Genomic DNA, 22100 nt, shown 5'->3' on the forward strand with positions numbered 1-22100 from the left:
GCAGGGGGTCTTTTCCTTTTTTCTAAACTTGCTGTTGTGAGATGGTCTCTGACACATGAGAAGCTGCATAAGCGGCCCCGTGGACACCCTTGGCAATGGCGAGCCAGGACGCTGGGCCGTGCACTCTGCTGCCCGGGTGTCGGAGCCTCCCCTCCCCTCCCCCTTCCTATCGGAATCACACGCACACGCGCGTGTGTGAGCATGCGTGTTTGGGGGTGTGTGGTCCTCTGCAGTCTTGCCCCAGGTGGCGATCTGGGTGACCACCACCATCAAGGTAGGACTGACCCCTCCCCTTTCGCCTGCCGCCTGGCACCCAGGGAGCTGCCCTCCTTCACGACCCCACCCCTCCAGGATGGCTGTTCTCTGTCCTGGGTAAACGCTGCCCTTATAACCATAAAAGGTTTTAAAGGAAGCAAGCAGATTCCTGGCCTGTGAACTCTGCCTACACATGGAGGGCCGCTCTGCTTCCCCGGGGGGACCGACTTAGGGTCTGCTGCAGCAGGGCCTCAGGCACCGCCCTCACATCCAGTGGCCCCACCTGTGGCCTAGGAGCCCCGCGGGGCTGACCAAGTGCTCCCATTCACCAGGTCCCAGAGGGCCTAGGACATGATGGCAGAGCACCACTTGTGGTCCCAACCTGACAGGCCCATGGCAGGCTCTCAGCAGCACAGGGTGGCCCTGGCCACCAACCCCACGGGGCTACAGGGTCCTTCCCCTGTGGCTCCTGGGAGCAGGCCTCGGCACGGCAGAGTTGGTGCCTGGTGGACGGGACATAGAGAAGAGAGAGAGGAGAGACACAGGCGGTCTGGGAAGGCTGGTGTCCTTAGTGGCCTCTGAGGAGGCTGGGCAGTGCCAGCTCCTGGCCCAGGCTGCCCACACCTTCTTTGATGCTGACAACTGACCACCACTCCATGGGCTGTAAAGTGCTGTGTGAGGGCAGCTTCTGTCCCTGCTCCCTGACCACCTCCTCTCCAGGGGTCCTCTGTGACCTCAGTCTCCCCCCACCTCCTTGATGGTGGACCCAGGGTCAGGAGAAGGTGTGGGACACGAGGACACTTTCAGCCCAACACAACCGTCAGAGGGGACCCCTTGGATCCTGGAGGTCGCCCCAGAGCCTTGACTTCCAGGAAGCCTCTTCTTTCCCCAGGGTCCGAGTGCCCCTGCCTGGTGCTCTGGGTCACTGTCTCCACTGGGGCGGACACGGCGAGGGCACAGGGCGCCTACCTGCAGCTTCAGGTGGGCCTCCTCGGGCAGCTCCTCCCCGTAGGTCCTGAGCAGCTCGATGGTCTGCTTCAGGGGCTCGAACATGCCGTCGGTGACCGCCTGCCTCTCCTTGACCTTCATCAGGTGCCCCATCACCTCCACCAGCCCGTCATAGTCTCCCTCCTTGAGCAGCTTCTTCAGGCCCAACTGGGACACCTTCATGAAGGCTTCCAGCTCCGTGAGGCTGAGGGACCAGGGGAACCTCGGTGACAGGCCCCCAGCTCCGGGGCACCAGACTCGACAGGGACTGGAGGCCCTCCAGAGGAGGGGACAGTGGTGAGGCCCTGCCTGGAGAGGGAGGGCTGCTGCCCCCCTTGGGTCCCCTGACGTCACCCAGGCCCTGCCAACGTAGCTGGAGCTGATGTGGGAGTCCCAGCTGGAGGCCGCAGCTCGGGGGCCTTTGCTGGCCGCCCGGGTGGGCTGGTGTGGGACACCCTCTCTGGGCAGCGTGCCCGTCACAGCCCGACTGCTGCCTGTAGTTCAGTTCCTGGGCGTCTGCTGGGCTCTGGGCCCCCCAGGGTTTCCCTGGCGTCTGACGAGGACGCTGTCGTGCTCCATAAACAGGGGTTGACAGCGGGGACACCACCTGCAGGAACCTGCCCTTGCTGGGTGGCTCAGGGCCCGCCCGGGATGTCCTGGCTTCCTTCCCAGCCTCCCCACCGGGACGGGCAGCGGAGGGCGGGCAGCAGAGGGCGGGCCAGGCACCTGCCCACCTGTTGATGACGTAGTCGCTCAGGTACCGCTTGAACATGAGGCTCCAGCGCTTGATGGTGTTGAGCAGGGCCTGTTTGAAGGGGCGGCAGTCGCACTGCAGCCAGCCGTGGAACACCTTGGCGCTCTCGCACTTGGACACCTCCTCGTACAGCTTCTCGTAGGAGTCGATCTGGAAAACCAGCCGCCGGCCATCAAGATGACGGCCGCCCTTGACCTTGGGAGCCGGCGCTGTCTCCTGGTCGGGCTGCAGAGGGCAGCTGCCCGGCTGGCGTGCTCACGGGGGACCCTGGTGACAAGGTGATTTCTCCCCAGGGGGCCTTCTAGCCCCATGGTCACCCGGAGAAGGGGGTGGCCTGTCGGGACAGAGTCAGATACACCTGGAGCAGGAAGGGCCGGGAGCTGCAGAGGTGGTCACAGGCTCCGAGGGACCCCGGGTTCCCCTGGGGGCTCTCTAACCGCACAGCTGCCACCCCCCTGAGGACCAAGTGGCACTTGCTCACAAGCTGTCTCCTCGCTGTGCCTTGGGATGGCCCGGGGAGGGCTCCTTGCTGGGCACGTCCCTGACCTTGTGCCTCTTGGTGCTCTGACCTCTGGGGCCTCCCGTGCTCCCCACACAGGAGGGCGCTGGGCTGCACGCAGCCATTCCCGGGCTCTCCCAGGGCCTGGCTCTCAGGATGGGTACCCCTGCCCTGGCGGAGCGCTTGCTGAGGCCTGGGTTGATGCCCAACACCACATAGGCACACTGTCCCCTGCCCTCAGCACCCCAGGGCGGCCCCAGCCACTCAAGACAGCCACCGAAGCCCTGGGCCTGTGGGGGGAACATGCTGGCCAGCCCTGGGCCTGCCTGTGGGGGGACCATGCTGGCCAGCCCTGGGCCTGCCTGTGGGGGGACCATGCTGGCCAGCCCTGGGCCTGCCTGTGGGGGGACCATGCTGGCCAGCCCTGGGCCTGCCGACTGCCGGGTCCTTCCCACAGATTGCAGCAGGGCTTCTGCCCACGTGACCCGTGCTCCCCCACCTGGGGCCTGGGGCCTGCGTGGTACGCCCACCCCTCCTCTGCGCAGTTCCCTCTTGGTGGTGACTGTCCCCTGATCTAGGGGCCTCAGCAGACCTGAACGACAGCGAGACCACGTCTTCAAGGGTAACACCAGGCTTTACACCCAGCCCTGGCGTCCTTGACTGGGGGACCCCGGCGGCCTGGGCACACCTGCTCCTGGAACTGCGTGAGGGCCGGCGGCGTCTTGGGCATGGTGATGTCCGCCCGAGTGTCCAGCTCCTCCGCCGTGGGCACGCGCCCGAAGATGAGGAAGTTCCGCATGAACTCCTGCAGGTCGTCCGTCCAGAGGTAGGAGTACCTCTCCATGGAGTCCTGGTACTCCTCCGCCTCCTTCATAGCGTTGATGACCAGGCCGGACAGCTCCTCCCGCATCTCGATGAGGTCCGTCTGGTCTTCCAGTTCCGTCTGAAAGCGGGCGGGGGAGGCGGGGGTGGGGTGAGCCGCCTGCCCGCCCACGGTTCTGACAGATGCTCCCTCCCTGCCTTGGAAGCAGCTGTGGGTGGGGCAGTGGCGCCCAGCTCCCACAGCCGGGGACGGGTGTGACGGGTGTGACGCCGGCGCGTTCTCTTGGGAGACTTGCCCCCATGACCGGGATGACTCCCACGTCAATTCCCTCGTTCCATTCTACTCAGCTCTTTCTGTGTGCCCTGTGCTAGGGTGGACACGAGGCAAAGGAGGGCCCACATGTGGTGTGCTGTCCAGGTGCAGGGACAGACTTCCATCAAAGAAGCACAGAAACAACACCTGCTGGCTCTGACCCTTGCTCTAAGGTGTGATGCGGAGGAAGTCAGGGAATGCCCCTGAGAAATGACCGTTGGGAGGAGAGCTGATGGCAGGCAGACAGAGAGCAAGCAACCACCCAGCATGTGCCAGGGCCCTGTGGTGCGAAGAAGCAGAGTGGGGAGTGGAAAGCCGTCTACCCCTGGAGCCTGGAGCAGAGCTCAGGAGGCCTGTGCTGGAATGGATCTTTTCAGTTTTTTCAGTTTTAAGCGACAGATCCAACTCAAGTGGTGTGCAAAAAGAGAACGCTTGGATCACGTGATTAGTGAGTCCCAAGGTGGTGTGTGTGTGTTCGTGAACCAGGTTTTATTTTCTGTCCCTTCTGGTGTCCTGCAGTGTCACGACCTCCCTGGTGGAGAGAGGCTTCCTCCGGGAGCAGTTCCTACAGCCACCGAGGCACAGCCTGGAGTGGTCTGTCCTGAGTCCACGGGCCAGTCCTCAGTCTGTCCTCGGGTGTGAAGCTCCAGCTGGGCCCCAGGGTGGGTATGGGGGCCCCAGGGTGCATGTCTCAGCTTTGGGGCACCCGTCTTGGGGCTGCTTCTCAGTGACTGTGTTGGTCCCCCGCTGAACCTGAGCCCAACACTTTGGCCAGCACTGTGGACCCCACTGGTCAGCTGGGCCAGTGGGAGCTCCCTCCAGCAGCCAGGTGGCGCCAACTCCTCAGACAGACAGGCTTCTTCCTACCAGTCCCCCTGCAGGGCCATCGTCCCCTAGGTCCCTAGGACTTTAGACTGGCAGCCTGGACCCCACCATGCTCTCAGCTCCAAGGTCTCCTGCTCCGTCCCGTCTGCCCTCACCCCTACTCCTCCAGGCTGTCCCATCAGAAGCACCCCTGGGATTCTCCGCCACCCAGGCCTGGGTGCCTGGGCCTCTGGCTGTGGGTGCCTGGGCCTGCCGCCATCTGCCAACCGTGTGGCACAGGTCAGACTCAGGCTGTCTGTGCCTCTAGCTGGCAGGCTTTGAGAGACCCTTGGCACCACAGAGCCCTTCAGTTCTGCAACATCCCGTCCTGGCGTCCCCAGGGTCTCTGGGACATCCTGTGTTTGGGTGCCATAAGAGCCCTGGATGGGGGCGGCTAGCTCTGTTCACAGCGGCTACTGGTCTGGGGAAACTCGGGTGGGGGTGGAGGGCAGCCCCCAGGCACCCCACCTCCAAGGGCACTTGCTTGTCTTGTGTGTGCCAAACTGTGGCGAGCCATTCTGAACTCTGGGACAGGTTGCTGGGCTCACGGGGGACAGGCATGCCACCTTTCTGTGACTCAGAAGTGACAAACCCAACTCGGTCTGGAAGATCCTCCCGCCCGTCGGGAAGAGTTCTCAGCTGCACGTGGTAGAAGGTGCCCGAGACCTTCCCCGGGAGTCAGCGCTGTCCTCCTGTGTCCCCACTCACCGCACACGCGCGTTCACACACACCAGCACACACCAGACTGGAAATGCCCGAGTGCGGGGCGATCCCCAGAGTGGACCCACGAGCAGCGGAGACCACATTCCCCACATCCGGCTGGGAGTGACACCCGGGGGACCAGAGGCCCCTGGGGAAGGACAGATTCAGGGGAGGGAGGGAGAGAGAGAGGGAGAGAGAGTTTGCAGTCCTGGGGACCCTAGGGAGAGAAAGCCGGAGCCCCTCCTCACTGCTGTCACTGTGCTGAGCTGGGGGCGCCATTCTAAACCCCAGAGCAAGGGCTGCCCACACGGGGAGAGGGCAGGCCACAGTCAGCCAGGACTGACCTTGTAGTTCACCTTGCCCTTGGCCAGCCGGGGGATGAGTCTGGCCACGTTGTAGATGTCAGTGACCAGACCCTCGATGAGCGCCAGGAAGCCCCGCTGAGAGCCCACCTCCAGCGACGGGGTGAAGGTCAGCCCTTCATCGTTCAGCTCCATGTGGATCTCAAACAGGGGCGCCACACTCTCCTGAAACAAGGGGTCGCGGTCAGGGCCGTGGCTCTCCCAGCTCCGTCCTTGGCACTGTCCGAGGTGAGGCTGAGGGAACGCCCTTCTCAGGAGGGGACATGCGCAGGTCCAGGGACCAACACCGCAGGAGCAGGCTGTGTGGGGAGAGCGTGTGCACACCCTCGCACACCCACGCCTCGGGCTGGTCCTGCCCTGACCACTTACACCCAGGGCCATGTTGTGCATCAGGTAGCTGAGAGACTTGCGGATGAAGAGCTCGAATTCCCTCAGGACCTTGGTGTCGATGCAGGAGACGTAGTCCCTCCAGGGCTGGCTCGCCGTGTCTGCTCTGAACAGCTCTGTGTTTTCCTGCAACAGCGTGTTGGTGTCAGCTCACGGGTCAGTTCAGAGGACGCCCCGGGCCACCTCCGTCCTTGTCCTCAGCGTCTCTGAGGTGCCTGACTGTGCCAGGTGTCAGGGATCAGCTTTGACACCCCCTCCCTAAGGCCCTCTTGGAGCACCCCCCTACCCGTCTCTGCTGGGTGTCCCCCCTGTCCCCCACCGGCATCCCTCTAGCCATCTGTTCATTCCCACAGTGGCACAGACGGCCACTCTAAGTGGTTCTGTCCTTGGTCGGCATCCACTTTGAGGCCCAACTTGAGAAGAGCAGGGTTGGCTGTCCTCTCCAGCACCACACCCCGGACCTGGCCGTGTGCATGGGTCAGCAGGAGCTGAGGGAGGTGGGTGGGCAGGGCTGGGGTTGACGGACAGAAGGACAGGCAGTCCAGCTGAGTCGTTCCCTGGGGCAGCAGCCCTCAGAGCCACGAGGAAGAGACACCAGAAGAGCCACACGGGCCCTCCTCCCAGGGGACCGGTGGGGGTCTGCATGTGGCCTGCATCAGAGCCCACGCCGTTCATCTGCAGACTGCCCTGAGGAGCCCCAAGCTGCCCCGATACTGTCTGGAACTCCAGGAGGGAATTCTCTTTTCCAGCTGATGCAAAGCCTCAGTTTTCATGGCTCCCCCACCTGGTGCCCAGGCGGAGCGTCCCGTGGTGCCTGTGTCACCCCCTCACATGGCTTTAACTGTGCTGGCTGGAAGCACCTCGTGCCTGTTCTGCTGCCCACCCTCACAGATGGGAAACCCGGGGATGCAGCCTGACCCTGGAGAACAGGCTGGTGCAGAAGGGAGGTCACTTCCCTGTGCCAATTCTGTGCAGGGCGGGAATGGGTTCCGATCCCCCGGACAGAGGAGGGCGGACACACCAAGAGTCAGGCTTCCCAGCCCAGAGCCCCGAGGCCATCTGTCCTAAGGAAAGTCTGTCTTAGGTTAAGGACAAGGGAAGGGCTGCGGTGGCACTGACGGCGGGTGTGATGAGCTCTCCACCTCTGCCTTCTCTCCCGCCCTCTGTGAGGGGCAGGCCAGTGGCTCCCCAGGACCTCGCCCTCACCGTGACCATGGCTTGGATCTTGGCGCCGGCCTCCTTGACGGCCGTGTAGCGCTTGTTCAGGTTGACGGCTCTCCCGTCCAGGTCCAGCAGGGCCTCTTTCTTGTTGTCCTTTCTCTCAAACAGGGGGTTGGCCGACCAGTCCTGCAGGGAGGGCGAGAGGGCGCAGGGCCTGGAGAGGCTGTGACTCTGCCCCCCTTGGCAGCTCCAGGGGAGCCCAGGTCTCTGCACCTACTTGGGGCCCTGGCCTGACTTCTGACAAGGTTCCCTGGGGGCCTACTCCATCCAAGTGATAACTGAATCCAACACAAACATGGCAGTGGGCAGGGGTTTTCGCCCAGGACTCAGTGGGTCCGTCTGATGGGGGAGGAAGTGACAGAGGTGAGTGGTAACAGAAAACAAGTCTCACAGCAAACCAACCACGGGAGACTTGGAATGGGAGCTGAGCTCCATGGCCATCCACGGGATGAGGTGGACGTCCTGAGAGTCCGGCCCGCGGCTCACGGGAGGCGGAGTGCTGCGGACACTGTACTGGGCCGTCTCCTGTTCCCGAGGGCCAGAGCCTGTCCCATCCCTCTCTCTAGTGCCAGGCCGGCACCGTCGGCCCTCACCCCTGTGCTGAGCTCAGCACTTGGGAACAGAATCCAGTTCCAGGGTGACATGCTGCACATCCAGGGCGTTCCACAGCAGGGTCCTGTGCTTTCTGCCGCACGCGGCCCTGGCCCCGGGCCTCCCTGCACACGTTCTGCCTCCTTCCCCGGTCCTGCCCTCGGGTCCGCTCACCTTCATGGCCTGGGAAATCCCTTCAATGTTCTGCTTCGCCCTCTGCATCCTGTTCTGCAGGTCGTGAAGAATCTCCCGCATCTCTTGGATGTACTGGAACACGTCTGAAGACAAGCAGACAGCAGTGTGATGGGAACAGCTCTCCAGGGGCCCTGGGCCATGGCCGGCTCCCCAAGCCCGTCTCCTACTTGGCAGAGGAGAGCAGCCGACTGCCTTCCCCCCAGAACCTAGGACTCCTGGGTTGCAGCTCGGCCCTGGGCTCCGGCCCCTCCAGCCATGAGCAGAATCCCCAGGGACCTGAGCCTCCTTACAGAGCCGCCTGGGCTGGCGGAGCAGCCGGGGAAGAGGTGAGCCCTTCCTCTATCTCCAGGCCGCCTGCAGCCGGCTGAGACGTGTTGGTGGGCTTATTCTCTCTCCCCCGACAATCCCCAAGAGGCTTGTGCCCAGTTCTGCGTGTAAGTGACACCCCTGGGCCCTTTGGGACAGGGCAGTGGGTAGAGTGACCCTGGGCTCTGGACCTCAGCCTGACACAGCTGCAGCTGCTGCAGGAGACCAGGAGGTGCCAGCGCCGCTCCTGGAGTGTCTCGGGACCCACGTGGAGCCCGGGCAGTGGGTGGCCTGGGTACCTTCGCTGTTCCAGAACAGCGTGGTCTCAGCGATGGACAGCCTGTCGTCGATGGCTTCCAGCTCTGACTTGATGAGCGGGTACTCTACGTCCATCACCGTCGCCTTGATCTGTAAGACAAGGGCCTGTTCCTAGCCGCGCGGGACTTGGACCCCGTGAGGGAGAGACAAGTCGAGGACTCGGGCTTCTCCACACCCAGCTGGTCACGAGCATGTAGTTTGGGGGGAATTATATGTAACTTATGCTTCAGGAGATTTCAGTTTTTACAGTGATTTTGGTGACAAAGGATTTGCGTCACCGTGGGAAGAGATGCGCCCTGCCGTGTGACGCCAGAGGCTGGCCTGCCCTAACTGTGCGTAACTGGCTTAAGTCTGGGCTAGGCAGCTGAGCCTCAGTGTGACCAAAACAACCAAGAACAACAACTGGGAGGAAGGAGGGTTTAACTGGGGCTCGGCCTCAGTCGGTGGCCGGCCACTCCACTGCTCCGGGCCTGAGGCGAGGGGAGGGGCAGAGGAAAGCTGCTCAGCTCACGGCGGAGTCAGGAAGCAGGGAGAGGGGTAGGGCCCAGGGCAGATGCTCCCTTGCAGGGGACCCGCCTCCCCCCAGCCACACCCCAGCTGCCCAGTTACCACCAGCCAGTCCATTCAAACTAGGGTGGACCGACTAGGCTGCAGCCTCACAGTCCATTCACTCCCCCTCTGAGGACTCCTGCAGGAACAGGAGCTTTGGGGGACACTTTGCAACCAAAGCTTAACAGAGTCTTAGAAAAATCCAGAGAAGTGCACGTGGATGACGGGAGCGTTTCTGGGCTCTGACCGCCACCCCCCTTCTCGGGGGTCTAAGTCTGGTTATGAACAGGGGATCCGGACCTGCAGAAAAGCTGCTCACATAGTTAGCAGACCCGGGTTCGTGCCAGGTGGGTTCTGTGGTCTTGATTCGGCTCTGCCCTGCTCAAGAAACTACCGAACACGCGAAACCCCAAATCCACAAAACAAAATCAGAACAAGGAAGGAAGGAAAGGAAGGCTGAACCCAGTTCTTTTGTTTTTTGTATTAAATATTTATTTTTTAGTTGTAGTTGGACAAATACCTTTATTTTATTTATTTGGATGTGGTGCTGAGGATCAAACCCAGGGCCTCGAATGAAGCGCTCTACTGCTGAGCTACAATCCTGTACCCAGTTCTTACAGATCATTCCCTTAAATGAGCAGCGCCTCCTGAGTTTTGGAATAGCCTTTCATCCTGCAGCATTTTGCTTCACGTGTGGGTCTGAGGGAAGTGAGGGGTCACGCAGGGTTAGAACTGGACAGTCAGCAGGGCGCAGCGGAGCACGCCTGTGATCCCCACAACTCCGGAGGTTAAGGCCGGAGGATCGCAAGTTCGAGGCCAGCCTCAGCAACTTAGGGAGGCCCTAAGCAACTTAGCAAGGCTTTGTGTTAAAAATAAAGAGGGGTGGGAAAGTTGCTCAGTGGTTGGTGCCCCTGGGTTCAATCCCTGGTTCCCAAACGAGCAAACAACAAAACACCGAACGCTGACAGTTTGCCTTTCAGAATAATTTTTTGCATAAACGTGGAACTTTAAGTGGTGATCCCCTTGGTGTCCCTAATGTTTTCAGGCCGTGAACTCTTAGAACAGGTGGGTAAGGACAGAGAAGTAAAGCTTCAAGGCCGTTCCCCGTGGAAGACCAGGCAGCGCTAAGAGGAGCGTCTGTGGGTGGCAAAGCAGGACTGCGAGCAGGGGCCACCCTTCAGGGCCCAGCTCCACTGCCCTCTGCAAGGACAGCGGCCGAGCTCTCACTGAGAAGATGCGTCCGTGTGGGACAGCTAACACCTCTCCAGGGTTTGTAGCCTCAGCTCTGTGTGTGGCATTCAAGAAGGGGCCCTGATACAGAATTCAACCACTGGCCTGCAATAACTGGCCCTGGACCAGGGTGGGGGGCTGCTGGCTGATCAGACAGAATCTGGGGCCCATGGCCTGCAGTGGACCGGTTGGACATCGTGAGCTTGGCTGGCTCTATTTGGAAATAAAATAGCAGGTGGTCAGTTTCTTTATTTTATTTTAAATACTGTTGTTGATTTCCCTGATTACACGGTCACTGTAGGAGACCTCTGGCCCTGGGGGAGGGCCAGGAACATTTCTCTGCCCCCTTGGCTTCTGTTTTCTCTGCACCTTGGCTGGGAGCTGCTCCAGAGAACCCAGGGAATGGTCCTGGCGAACATGGATTCAGGGCTGTTCCCTTCACAGCCCACAGCGCCCAAGGACAGTCCGTCCCACTTGACCTTGAAGAGCTGACATCAGCGTGCTTTGTGCTCAACACGTGGCAGGTCACCTTTCGGCCATGGTTCATTCTGTGGCGGTTTCACGGTGGCTGATATTTTGACCACTCTCTGTGACAGCCATCCGCCAAGCTTCCTTCTGCCCTGGGCTTCCCAGCTGCTCCCAAAGGCGCTGCCACCCAGCGAGAGTGGCTCCCCGGCTCCCAGCCTCAGCCTCCACCTTCCTGGTTTCTGGGGCACCCGGCGCAGTGCTGGATTGGGGGCACCGTCAAAACCTGGTGGTCTGTGGCCTCCATCTCCTCCACGTGGCATTTTGTCAGTGAGTCCCCTTGGGAGAGACATCCTTTATCTCACGATGTCACTGTTGCCACTTCTCTGTCACACAGACATGTGGCACCACTCCATTTGTTGTTATGGCTCAGGCGAGGCTTAGCAAGGGACCCCACAGGGTGGGACAGGAAGTGGCCACAGAGAGGGGGCTGGGGCCGAAGTCCACGCGAGCGCCCCCTCTCCTGGGCACCGGTTCCTCTCGTCCCTTCCTTCTCTGCTCCTGCGTGCCTCCCAGGTGACAGGATGGGGGCTTGCCTCTCCCCTCCCTGGGCCCCAGCACGCACAGACACATTGCTCTCTGGGACTCACTCCAGATCCCCAGGGACCCAAGGGAGGGCATCTGTCTTGCTCCTTCGTGGTGAGGTGTGTGGGATCCTAAATGACGGCTCCCCGTGATGCCCAGCCCCAGTCCCTGGGAGTCCTGGAGCTGTGGCCTTGCATGGCGGGAGAGGAATTGCAGGGAGCCTGTGGGGGGCTGGGCTGTCGGCGCCATATGCACTCTCGGGAGGGAGGCAGGAGAGCTAAGGAGGAGGCCCATGACAGGGGAGCAGAGCTGGAATGCAGAGCCTTGAAGCTAGGACATGGCTGTCACGGTCAGTTTACCTGTCACTCGCCGAGCTGTGTGTAGGGGAGGCCCAGATTAACACTGCATCCGGCCACTTCAGGATGGGATGAGCGTTTGAGTGGAGGACTCAAGAAGCAGGGGTCCTCCCCAGCAGGTGGGCCTCATCTAACTTCGTGAAGGCCTGAGTGGTGGGTGCAGGGTGGTGGGCTCTGCCCCCTTTTCCTGGCTCTCTGCTCATCTGTGACATGGCCTCTGCTCTCCTGATGTTGGGCAGGATGGACATCACCTGCCCCCTCTCTCAGGCTCTGGGCTCACACTGAATCACCACACTGGCCTTCCGGGCTCACAGCTCGCAGAGAGCAGGAGTGGGGAGTTCCTGGCCTCTGTCACAACAGGAGACAATCCCTTGCCATGAATCTCAGGTCCAGCTCCCTGTCCCATTGCCCCTGCTCTCAGGAGAACCCTCCCAGGGGACACTGGCCAAGCAACGTGGCCGCCCTTCAGTGCTGGAGAAGCCAGGGACTCACACAGTCTCCAGAGCCACCTCTGGCCAGCACCTTGACTCCTGCAGAAGGTACAGGCTGTGGACTCCTGACCAGGGGCCTGTGCTGTTTCAAGCCACCTGGTTCATGGTGCTGAGCTACAGCAGCGACAGCAAACCCACACTGAGTTTGCACCTGGCCGTCTGCTGTGGGGGCGGGGGTCAAACCTGGGGTCCCAGGGGGCACCTGTGTTAGCTGTGCCTCATGGTGACAAGATGCCTGGGAAAAAACCAACTAAAGAATATCTATTATTGTTGTTGTTATTATTATTGTTATTTTGTGGGACTGGGAATTGAACCCAGGGGTGCTCAGCCATGGGCTACATCCCCAGCCCTCCTGAGTTTTAATTCTGGAACAGGGTTTCCCTATGTTGCTGAGGCTGGCCCTGAACTTGGGATCTTCCTGCCTCAGCCTCCTGGGCTGCTGGGATTACCGGTGTGGGCCACTGGGCTCAGAGGAAAGGTTATTCCAGCTTATGGCTCCTAGGGTTGCAGCCCTGGGTTGACCTAGCTACTTTGGGCCTGTAGTGAGGCAGGAAGCTGCTCACCTCGTAGCAAGAAGCGAAGGGAGAGAGCAAGAGGCTGGGTCCCACGCCCACTGCTTCAAGGGCACACTCCGTGACCCAGCTTCCTTCCCATGGGCCCCACCTCCTGAAGGTTCCGTTCCCCCCACCCCCACCCCCACCCCCATAGTGCCATGGGCTGGGGGTGTAGCCCATGGATGAGCAGGGGATGCTAAGATCCAAACCATAATGTCCCTTTGCCACCCTGCGGTTGGGGTCTCTAAGAGAGGGGGTGCCCAGGACAAAGACAGGCGTGTTGCTCTGTGCCCCACCCCCAGGCCTCCCAGGCTCCCTCTGAATCCCTCTGGTCCTTCTGCCAGGAGGAAGGTGCTCTGAGCAAACAGCCTTGTCACAGCCCTGTCACCAGGAGGCACTGTCTGCAAGCCTACCGACTACCACAATGGCAGCCTCTTTGTGACTGTGTGCCAGGGACCCAGGTCTGACATCAGGGGTCCAGGAATTCTTGAACACAGAGCTACAGGTGGACTGGCCACGTGTCCAGGCACCTCCCTGCTGGCCAAAGCCCCGGGAGACCGACAGTCCCAGCCTGGGTTCCAGAAGCCCCTTCCTCCCCCAACTCAAGAGAGGAATGGAAGTACGTGGCCTTCACGTTATCCAGGAGATGTTTGGGAGAGGAAAGCCTCTCGGATGAACTGCGCAGGCGTGCCGAAGCCCAGCGGAGGGACTGCATCCGTCACCAGCTGTTCCGGGTCCCCACCGTCCTTGCACACATGACCGTGAGGGCTGGAACCACGCGTGGTTGTTAAGACACACGGTTTGTTCTCTTCTGCGTCCAGAGCTCACCCCCTGCTTGTTCTCAACCAAAGCCGAGACTTGGCAGGAAAAGCACACGAGGTCGCAGCCTACCTCATTGTACCAGCCCACGATGAGCTCCAGGTTCCCCACGAACTTCCGGAAGGTCTCGTTTTCAGAGAAGAGGTGCTCCGCGCTGCCTGGAATCTCTTTTTGCTGCTGGAAATTCAAATACTTGACTTCTCTCAGGACGGCCACCAACTAAATGGCAAATGAAGATGAAAGACCATGTTAGCAGGGAAGCTGGACGCAGCGGGAGCAGAGGGGCCCCGGGGGCGTTGGTGGGAGGCCGAGTTGGCTCGCAGGTCAGGATGACTTCACCCTAACCGTGGGTCCCTGCCAGGACGTGCTGACACATCCCCACCTCCCCCCTCTGGCCTCTTCCTGCCCCTCGCCCACCCCAGGCTGTTTGGAGAAAGGCCTCGTTGAGGGCTTCACCTGGGTCCTCTAGGATCCTTCCCCTTCTCTTTCCACCTGGATTTGATGCAGGAGAGCAGGGTGACCCTTCCACTACTGCTCTGTCCCCCAAAGCCATCCCCATCAGGACTGGATAACAGCTCCATGCTGCTGATTCCATCCGCCATGTCACATGGCCTCCCAGCAGTGGGTCACTTCCACCATGGCTTCCAGGACACCAGACTGTCCTGGTCACTCTTATCACTCTCTTGAAAATCTGGGGATGTCCATGTTGGAGAGCCAGAGTGTGGTCCTTCTCATCTGGTCTCATCTGACCTCATGGCTTAAGATACGATCCGTGTGTCGATGAGCCCCACAGGGACGTCTCCAACCCCAGCTTCTCTCCCACCTCCAGACTCTCAGACCCACCTGTCAACATCTGCCCTTGAATGTCTGACACCTCAAATTCAATGTGCCAAACAGAACAGCCGAGCTTTCCCTCAGCCTGCTCTGCCTGCCCCTTCTGGTCCAGGTCAGCTGATGGCCTTCCATCCTCTGGTCACCCAGCCCCAAACAGTGGCCCTGACTTCTCTCTTCCTTCCTACTCTGTATCCAACCTTCCAGAACCTCGGGGCACCACCGTGGGATCTAGCCACTCCTCACCACCTGCCTTGCTGCCATGTGCCCAAGCCACCACCCTCCGGGCTGGGCTGTCATGTCCTACCCGCATTGAAGCAGAGGACTCCCAGTCTCTGCCAGCCCTCGTGGAGAGGGGTCTTTCACAGATATAAATCAGGTCAAGCCTCTCTGCCATCTGGCTCAAACCTCACCCTATCTTTCAGTGGCCCCTGAGGCTTCTCCCTCACCTCTTCTCCACCCGCCTCTCCTTTGTCCACTCTTCCCGACCCCACTGCCTCCTTGCTGGTCCTAGAGCATGCCGGACACACTCCTGCCTCTGAGCTTTGCTGGGCCCTTGGCTCAGAGGCCCTTGGCTGCACCTCTCTTGGCCAGCCCCTGCACCTCTGGCAGACCTGGACCACACCTAACCTGCACCCCCAGCCCTCCTGTACCTCTTCCCAGCCCCCTCCTCCAGCCCTGCGGACCCTCTTCACTGTCCTACCCGTGCACCTGCTGTCACCGGTTGACACGTGGGTGGTATCCCTGCCTCTTTGTGCTAATCCCTCTCTCTCTTCCCCCACGTTCCCTTCGCTTCTTGCAGATAAGCTCCAGGAAGGCAGGGCAGAGACCTTTGATTCTCTGGTTTATTAATTTTCCCAAACACATGCACACAGTAGGTGCTTAGTAAATCTTTGTGGAATGAAAGAACCAACGAATGTTAGTGGAGTTTCCCTGCCTCCCTGGTATTACCCACTCACCCCGACAGGACGGGCCCCAGGCGGCCCCTGCAGGAGCTCAGCGCCCCCGCTTCTGTCCTCTGCACACCCAAGCTGACCAGATGACAGCTCACTCGGGTGACCTCTCCCCCCACCCTTTTGTTAAATTTTCAAATTGATGTTTCCTCTTGGGATCAAATGAAAAGTGACCAAGCTTTAAAGAGGGGCATTTTTGAAAGGCTTTTCAAGGACACTACTGTTTTGCCTCGTATCTCAAATATATCCTGGACATACTTAAAAATGCTTCAGAAATAAAGTGGCCACCACCAATGACATCAACAGCAACCTTCACAAATGAACGCTGTTGGTGGGATGGGCCACCTCAGAGCCACAGTGGGCCCTGGGCTCCTCCTGTCCCCCCAGCTGGACCCCTAGCTCCTGGGTGACGGCTTCCCCGCCGCCTGCCCCGGGACCCACCGCCTTGCTGAAGTTGACTTGGAGCAGGCCGGTGGTGGCATGTCGCTGGATGAGCGGCTGGCCCAGGTTGAAGTGGCAGTCCTCGTCCACCTTATCCACCCACTGCTTGTAGACCTTCTTGCGGTAGCTGTGCAGCAGCTCCAACATCTCGTCGTATTTCTGGTAGATCATCTTGGTCTCCATGCTGGACATGACCCTGGAATCAGAGTTGGGTGGAGCTGGAAGTCACCAGGCTTCCCTGGGACAGCTCGTCTCTGCCAGCCTCCGGCTGAAGCACCAGCCAGCCCCCTGCTTCTTCGAGGCTGATGGGCTGAATGTTCAGGAGGACAGTGGCCAGACCCCGGCATACAACCAGAACTCGGACCCACAATCTGTCACAGCCAGCCCGGGGAGCCAGCCCCCCATCTGAAGCCCCAAGTCCAGGAAGACGACGATAGCCCAGGTGGCAATCACCATGGAGGGCGAGGGTTGGATGGATAACCGCTTCCCTAACCAGAGAAAAGCCGTCCTCAGGTGACTGCTCCTAACCAGCTGTACCCCACCCTACGGTCACCCCACTGCAGCCAGCCTTAGGGCCTCTGCCAAGGGCAAGTGGCCCTGGCTTGGTGGCTGCTTTGTCCTGGCCCACGGCAGAAATAGCCTCAGTCTGTTCCGTTTGGGCATCTTGGAAATCTCCCCAGGCTGGTGGTCAAGGGTGAGGACCAGCCTGGGAGGGCCTTTGGGGAGGGGGGAGGCCTGAAGGGGCCTCTCTGGAACTTTGGCAGTGAAGGCTGGTGGGCGGGCAGCCTGGGATGGCGTAGGCTCAGGAAGGGCCTTGTCCCCTGCGGTGGAGGCTGCCCGGGGCCTCGCCAGCTGGCACTCACGGGTGGTCGATGTACTTCAGGTGCTTCATGGACACCTCCAGCCTCTCCTGCAGCCCCAGGCTCCACTTGAGCTGCCCGGCCACGGAGGGCATGTTCTTGTGGATGGGCGGGATGTTGCCCTCTGCAGAGGCTGCCATCTGGGCATCGTACAAGAGCTTGGCGTTGTCCAGCTCGGTATCAAACATCTCCAGCATGGTGGAGTACCTGGGCACCACCTCGGCCAGGATCAGGGGCCGCTCCAGGAGACTGCCGCACATGTACAGGAGCTGGGGAGACAGCAAGAGCACGTCTTCTCCAGAGTTCCCGCGTCTTGCCCTGTCCCCAGCCCTGTCCCCAGCCCTGTCCCCAGCCCAGGGTTGTTGACAAAAATAGGCAGGGCCAAGCTTGATGATCAAGAAAACACGTACTTTGTCCAAGCAAAAAATCCATTTGCACATTTCTCTGCATCTGGTTGTGGCACCTGCATGGTCCCGTGTTTCTGTTTGCGGAGCCCCAATGTGCTCGGCTTATAGACCAGTGTGCCTACTGGCTCTGAGGCCCAGGAGAGCTCATCCCAGGCCAGGGGGACAAGGGTGTGGGCAGGGAGACGAGAACAATTAAAAACACAGGTCAACAACGCACAGCGGCCCAGGCCTGCACTCCTCTAACCGGGCTTGCTCTGACAGCCAGAGGAGAGAGGCTTTTTCAAGGGTCCTTCCTCTTGGGAAGACCAGGCTCAGGCAAGGAAAACGACATCAACATCGGGAAATTGGTTTCACTCTGAAAAGTAGCAATGGTGGCAGGCGGGGGAGGGACGGTGAAGGGGGGAGGGTCCAGAGAGCAGGAGAAAGATGGCACACAGGGGCCCCTACTCTCTGGGCTCACCCAGCTGCCAGCGGCCACCAAGGACCCAGTGGGGCCCTGCAGGCAGGCCTGTGTGAGTCCCAGTCAGTCCCAGATTTGGGCTTGAAAAAAATAACCACCACTGTCCCCAACAACGTCCTTTTGAATGGAAGACCTTCAGGCTCTTTAAAAAGTCAAGTGGAGCAGCCGCGGCTCCTGAGGAGGAGAGGACACTCAGGCCAGCCAGGCCCTGCTCTCCACGGCCACCTGCAGACACAGGTGGGCACCACCTTCACGTTTTAAAGAAGTCGACCTGTGACAGTCGGGGTCAATGCCACTCGGTGGCTTTTCCCCACCCCCTTATTTTCCCATTTCTCTTCCTTCTCTTTTGTGCTCACAGATTTTTTTTTTTTTTTTTTTTTGGCTTCTGGCTTCTGGGAGGGAAGTCCCTCTTATTTCCTTCCAGGAGTCACTGCACCCACAGGTGTTCTTCACAGGAGAACCTGCACCCAGGCCTCGCGGGCACAGGGGAGTGGAGGGGCTGGAGTGGGGGACCCCAGGCCCACCCTGGCAGGGCACGGGGCCGTCAAGGGCAGGAGAAGGCTCTGTGTACGATGCATGGGGACAGTTGGAGGTCGAGGCGGCTCCCAGAACCCTTTCTCCTTCCCCCTTTCTGACCTAGCACGATGATAAAGTGGAACTAGACAGTGACTTCCTATGAGAGCACGAAGCTGCGTCTGGGCCCTAAAGGGCGGGCGCCTCCCCCAGGACCCAGGGGAAGGACAGCTCTCGGTGGTTCCAGGAACACATCTAGGCACCTGGCTGCTTCCGAGACCACCTGCTCCACACAGAGAAGGCCAGGACTCCTGGGTGTTGCTCATAAAGGTGGCCCTCCCTTCCTCCCCACCTGCCCACCCCAGGAAAAACGCCCAGGGCAGGGCTCAGCCCCCACCCAGATGGTCCTCCCTATCTGTTGCTCCTCTGGTTCTAAACCACATTTATGGGGGAGAAATCTCCGGGTGCCTTTGGGGCCCGAGAGACTCCCATCCAAGACAGTATCCTGTCCTGGCTGTGTGAGGGGAGCCGGCGGTGCCCTGCTCCGAGTCACTCCGCGTTGTGCAGATCAGCAGGGCCTAGCCCTTGGTTACCCCACGTTACAAAGCAACAGTTTGCCATGAGTCACTCCATGGGACTCCCTTTCCAAGCGGAAGGGCTTGGAAACTTGTCGGGGCAAGTAGGTAGCCACCAGGTATTGGACATAACTCCAGCTGCCCAGCGCAACCAGAAGGCACAAACCGAAACAAGTTCATTGCCCCGTCAAAGTACCAAATCAGAAGCACATGGGCGCATGGCTGTATCAAAGCCACATCAGGGAAACAAGGCCCGTGAGCCTATCAAACAAACCAGACCACCCGGTGATGCAGCCCCTCACCTAGGACACAGAAGAAGGGGCACCTAAGACGTGGCACTGAGGTTGGCATGTGCCAACCTGTCATCCTTCAGATCACCTGGTGAACGCATCCCCAGATCCCCAGGACTCCTGACTGTCCCCAGGACTGCAGCTTAGTCATGTCCTGAGTGACCTGGTCCACCCTGCCTGCTCCCCCAGCCCTGGCCTTGGCCCTGGCCGTGCTGGAGTGGCCGGTCCTCCCCATGCCTCTGGAGTTCTCAGGCTGGGTTCGCCTCCTCTGGCCAGCCGCAGCGACTCTTTGGCACCTGTCATCAACACCGTGGCCACTGTGAACACTTGCCCAGTCCTTCTGCATCTGCTGTATCCTTGTGTAAAGTGGGACGTGTGACGTGCGTGTTGCAGACAGAGGAACTGAGATTGGAGTGGGCTAACAGAATGTGTGGTCGCTGTGGTCTCGATACCAGGGAACTGCGAGGACTCGGCGAATTAAACCCGGTGAAAGCCACGTAGCTTGTGAATCATCGTTATTCAATAAATTCCAATGTTGTGGAAAGACACAAAGATGTCGAGTCTGCGTTGCTGGCAAAGCTCACGGGGGGGGGGGGGATTTTTTTTTTTTCCTATTCCCTGAGCCTGTTTCCTCCCCTGTACACTGGGGAATAACTACTATAAGAGGGGACGTGCCAGCCGCCTGGCCGGCTCAATCCTGCGCTCTCCTCCTTGCCCTTTTGTTTTGGAGACCCCGACCTCGGGCTCTCCACGTTAAAGGACCAACTTGGAACCTCTGGGTTAGTAACCTGATGCGGCTGCACAGCAAAGCTCTACGCTGGAGTGAGCCACCTCCCCCAGCTGCAGCCCCTGGGTCACATAGCAAAGGCTGCTGTTGTGTGCCAGGCTTGGTCCTAAGTGACCCTCAATCACACGCCTTCAGCAGGGGACAGTCGTCCTACCCTGCTTGGGAGGTCAAGATCCCAGAAGGACGTCAACACACAACAGAACAGAGTGGCGGGGGTGGGGGTGCCCCAAGAAGGGAAGCCGGCTCTCAGCCTCCGCCAGTGATAGGGAGGAAGCAGCCCGGTGGAGGAGGAGGAGGGAGGGGCCAGGTGGTGTTCGGAGGGAAGGAAGGACAGGAGGAGCACTCTAGGGAGAGTCCCAGGACGCGGCACAGTGATCAAGATTCTCTGGTGGCTCCTGAAGCCCCTCCTAGGTCACGTGTGCGCGTCCCTGTGACAGCAGCGTTAGCTAGACTCCGTGTGTGGTGAGCGAGCAGCCCCCACCCTGGACATCCCATCAGGCTCCGCATCCTCCACCTGACCCCAGGTGGGGTCTGGTCCCCAGGCCTGGCTTTAGCAGGAATCCTGCTCAGGTGATTCAGGCAGAGTCCCTTTCCCACGATGTTCCTTCTCTTAGTAGCTTTCATCTCCTGACCCCTCCTGCTCCTGGGCTGTGGGTTCCACTCACCCACACTGTCTTCAGGGTTGACCCAATTTCTGTCCCCCACTGTCAGATCCTGTTGCAGGGGTCCCTGTAGCCATTGCTATGGGCCCCAGTGAAGTCTGCCTTACTGTGATTTTAATTTTTTTTCTTTGACCACAGCATGAGACAGCACTGATTTGCACTCAGTGGTATTTTGCTTGGGGTGCCAACAATCCAAGACTTCATTGGTCATTGTATTTGCAGAGCTGCAAATGCCCACGCATCTGCATCTTTACAAAGGATGGTTAAAAGACAAAGGCACATCCTGGCGAGATGTTTGTGCTCAGTCAGGGGCAGGGGGCTTCCTGGGTCCCCAGCCTAGCTCCAGGAAGCCAGCCCTGACATGCCCCAGAAAGATGGCCGGTCCTGGGAGCCCACGCAGCCAAGCTCAGAGCTGTGGCCCTCCCAGGCCTGTCAGGCCCAGACTTAGGGAATCTACCTTGTGCAGTGTTAATCAGCCCTCCAATATGGAGCTCCAGCAAAGAGCAGAGTGATGTTTTGAGGAATCTATGATTTAGGGGGCTTTCCAGTGCCATCTGCTGCTCAGATAGAGAAGGCACGAGAGCCTGAGGATTCTGAGACTGACCAGACCTCCAGAAACCACCTCGAGATCCCCAGGCAGTGTCACCCCACAAGTGACACCTTGCCAAGTTTCCTTCAGAAGAGGAGCTGGGAACCCCCAAAGCAAGTCCTTACTCTGAAGTGGCCACATCCTCCCTCCAGTGAGTATTCCTGGCTTTTCTAAATGAACCTCTGCTGAGAGGTATTGAAATTCTTCTCTTCATGTGTATCAAGGATGCCACCAGTCCTCAGTGGAGGCCCCCGAAGGGGACATGGGGGTGAGGGAACTCTGGCTGGGAACCCCTGGGGACCCTCTCCTGGAGAAAACTCTTCTCCATGACAGAGAGCAGAGGAAGACAAATGAGCCCCCTGAGCATAGATCTGAATTAACCCTTCAAACACACGGAGAGAGGGACAGAGACTGGACGTGGGGGAAACCAGACCACAGGCCTTCAAGAGCAAACATCAAAACCGTCACGTTTTGTTAGAGTCACAGGTCTGGGGTGACTCGGTGACCTCAAGTCGGTTCCAGAATCGGCCATTCTCGAGACTAAAGAACTACCCAAGACCCACCTGCCTGAGGCAGATAATATCCCCACAAAAGATGCTCTGTAGACGTTAGCAGCCCTGGGCAGGCAGAGCCAGACGCAGGCCTCACCTTCGGACATGCGGCTTGGTGCTGGGTACCCCTCCCTCCCCGTCACACTGCCTTTCTCTGGAGGCAGCAGATCAGCCTCAGATCAGCCCTGAGCCTGGGCTCCTTGCGTGCCCAGCTGAAGGAAGGGGTCTGGCTGCGCCTCTGTCCTGCTGGCTGATGCGGCCCATATGGGACTCACAGTGGGCTGCGCCCAGCTCCTCACTCACCTTCGCAGAGGACTCAATGGAGCTGCAGTCGTCAAACGCTTGGCAGAAGATCGTGGCCAGCCTCCTGTCCAGATCTTGAATTTTCGTCTCAAAGTCGGCGTAATCATTGTCAAAACTCTAGAAGACAATGGTGGGTAGTCGGCTCGTGAGGCAGGGCAGTGGGTGGAGCCTCCCCCTGGTGAGAAGGTCTCGGGGTGAAGTCCAAGCCAGGATGCCCCTTAGTGTGGGTCTGCTCCTTGTGTGGTTTGTGTAA

At 59.8% G+C, this 22100-nt stretch overlaps 1 protein-coding gene and 1 long non-coding RNA gene across 2 annotated transcripts in view; one reads left to right on the plus strand and one right to left on the minus strand.

Annotated features, from left to right (window-relative positions):
- The window catches only part of LOC308635983, a 59777-nt gene extending 51637 nt beyond the window's left edge, over positions 1 to 8140 (plus strand). Inside the window, exon 4 of the long non-coding RNA XR_014019315.1 lies at positions 7992 to 8140. This is a non-coding gene — a long non-coding RNA (uncharacterized lncRNA). The remainder of the gene's footprint in view (positions 1 to 7991) is intronic.
- The window catches only part of DNAH17 (dynein axonemal heavy chain 17), a gene marked incomplete at its 5' end in the record, with an annotated part of 102851 nt that overhangs the window by 74451 nt on the left and 6300 nt on the right, over positions 1 to 22100 (minus strand). The window contains 12 exons of the mRNA XM_081270948.1: positions 1225 to 1447; positions 1977 to 2146; positions 3184 to 3438; positions 5541 to 5723; positions 5928 to 6071; positions 7152 to 7292; positions 7932 to 8035; positions 8558 to 8666; positions 13698 to 13844; positions 15851 to 16046; positions 16714 to 16979; positions 21848 to 21964. Of these exons, the coding sequence (XP_081127074.1) occupies positions 1225 to 1447; positions 1977 to 2146; positions 3184 to 3438; positions 5541 to 5723; positions 5928 to 6071; positions 7152 to 7292; positions 7932 to 8035; positions 8558 to 8666; positions 13698 to 13844; positions 15851 to 16046; positions 16714 to 16979; positions 21848 to 21964 (2055 nt within the window). The remainder of the gene's footprint in view (positions 1 to 1224; positions 1448 to 1976; positions 2147 to 3183; positions 3439 to 5540; positions 5724 to 5927; positions 6072 to 7151; positions 7293 to 7931; positions 8036 to 8557; positions 8667 to 13697; positions 13845 to 15850; positions 16047 to 16713; positions 16980 to 21847; positions 21965 to 22100) is intronic.

This window comes from Spermophilus citellus (genome assembly GCF_964194105.1).
Source record: "Spermophilus citellus genome assembly, chromosome: 17".
Classification (NCBI taxonomy): domain Eukaryota; kingdom Metazoa; phylum Chordata; class Mammalia; order Rodentia; family Sciuridae; genus Spermophilus; species Spermophilus citellus.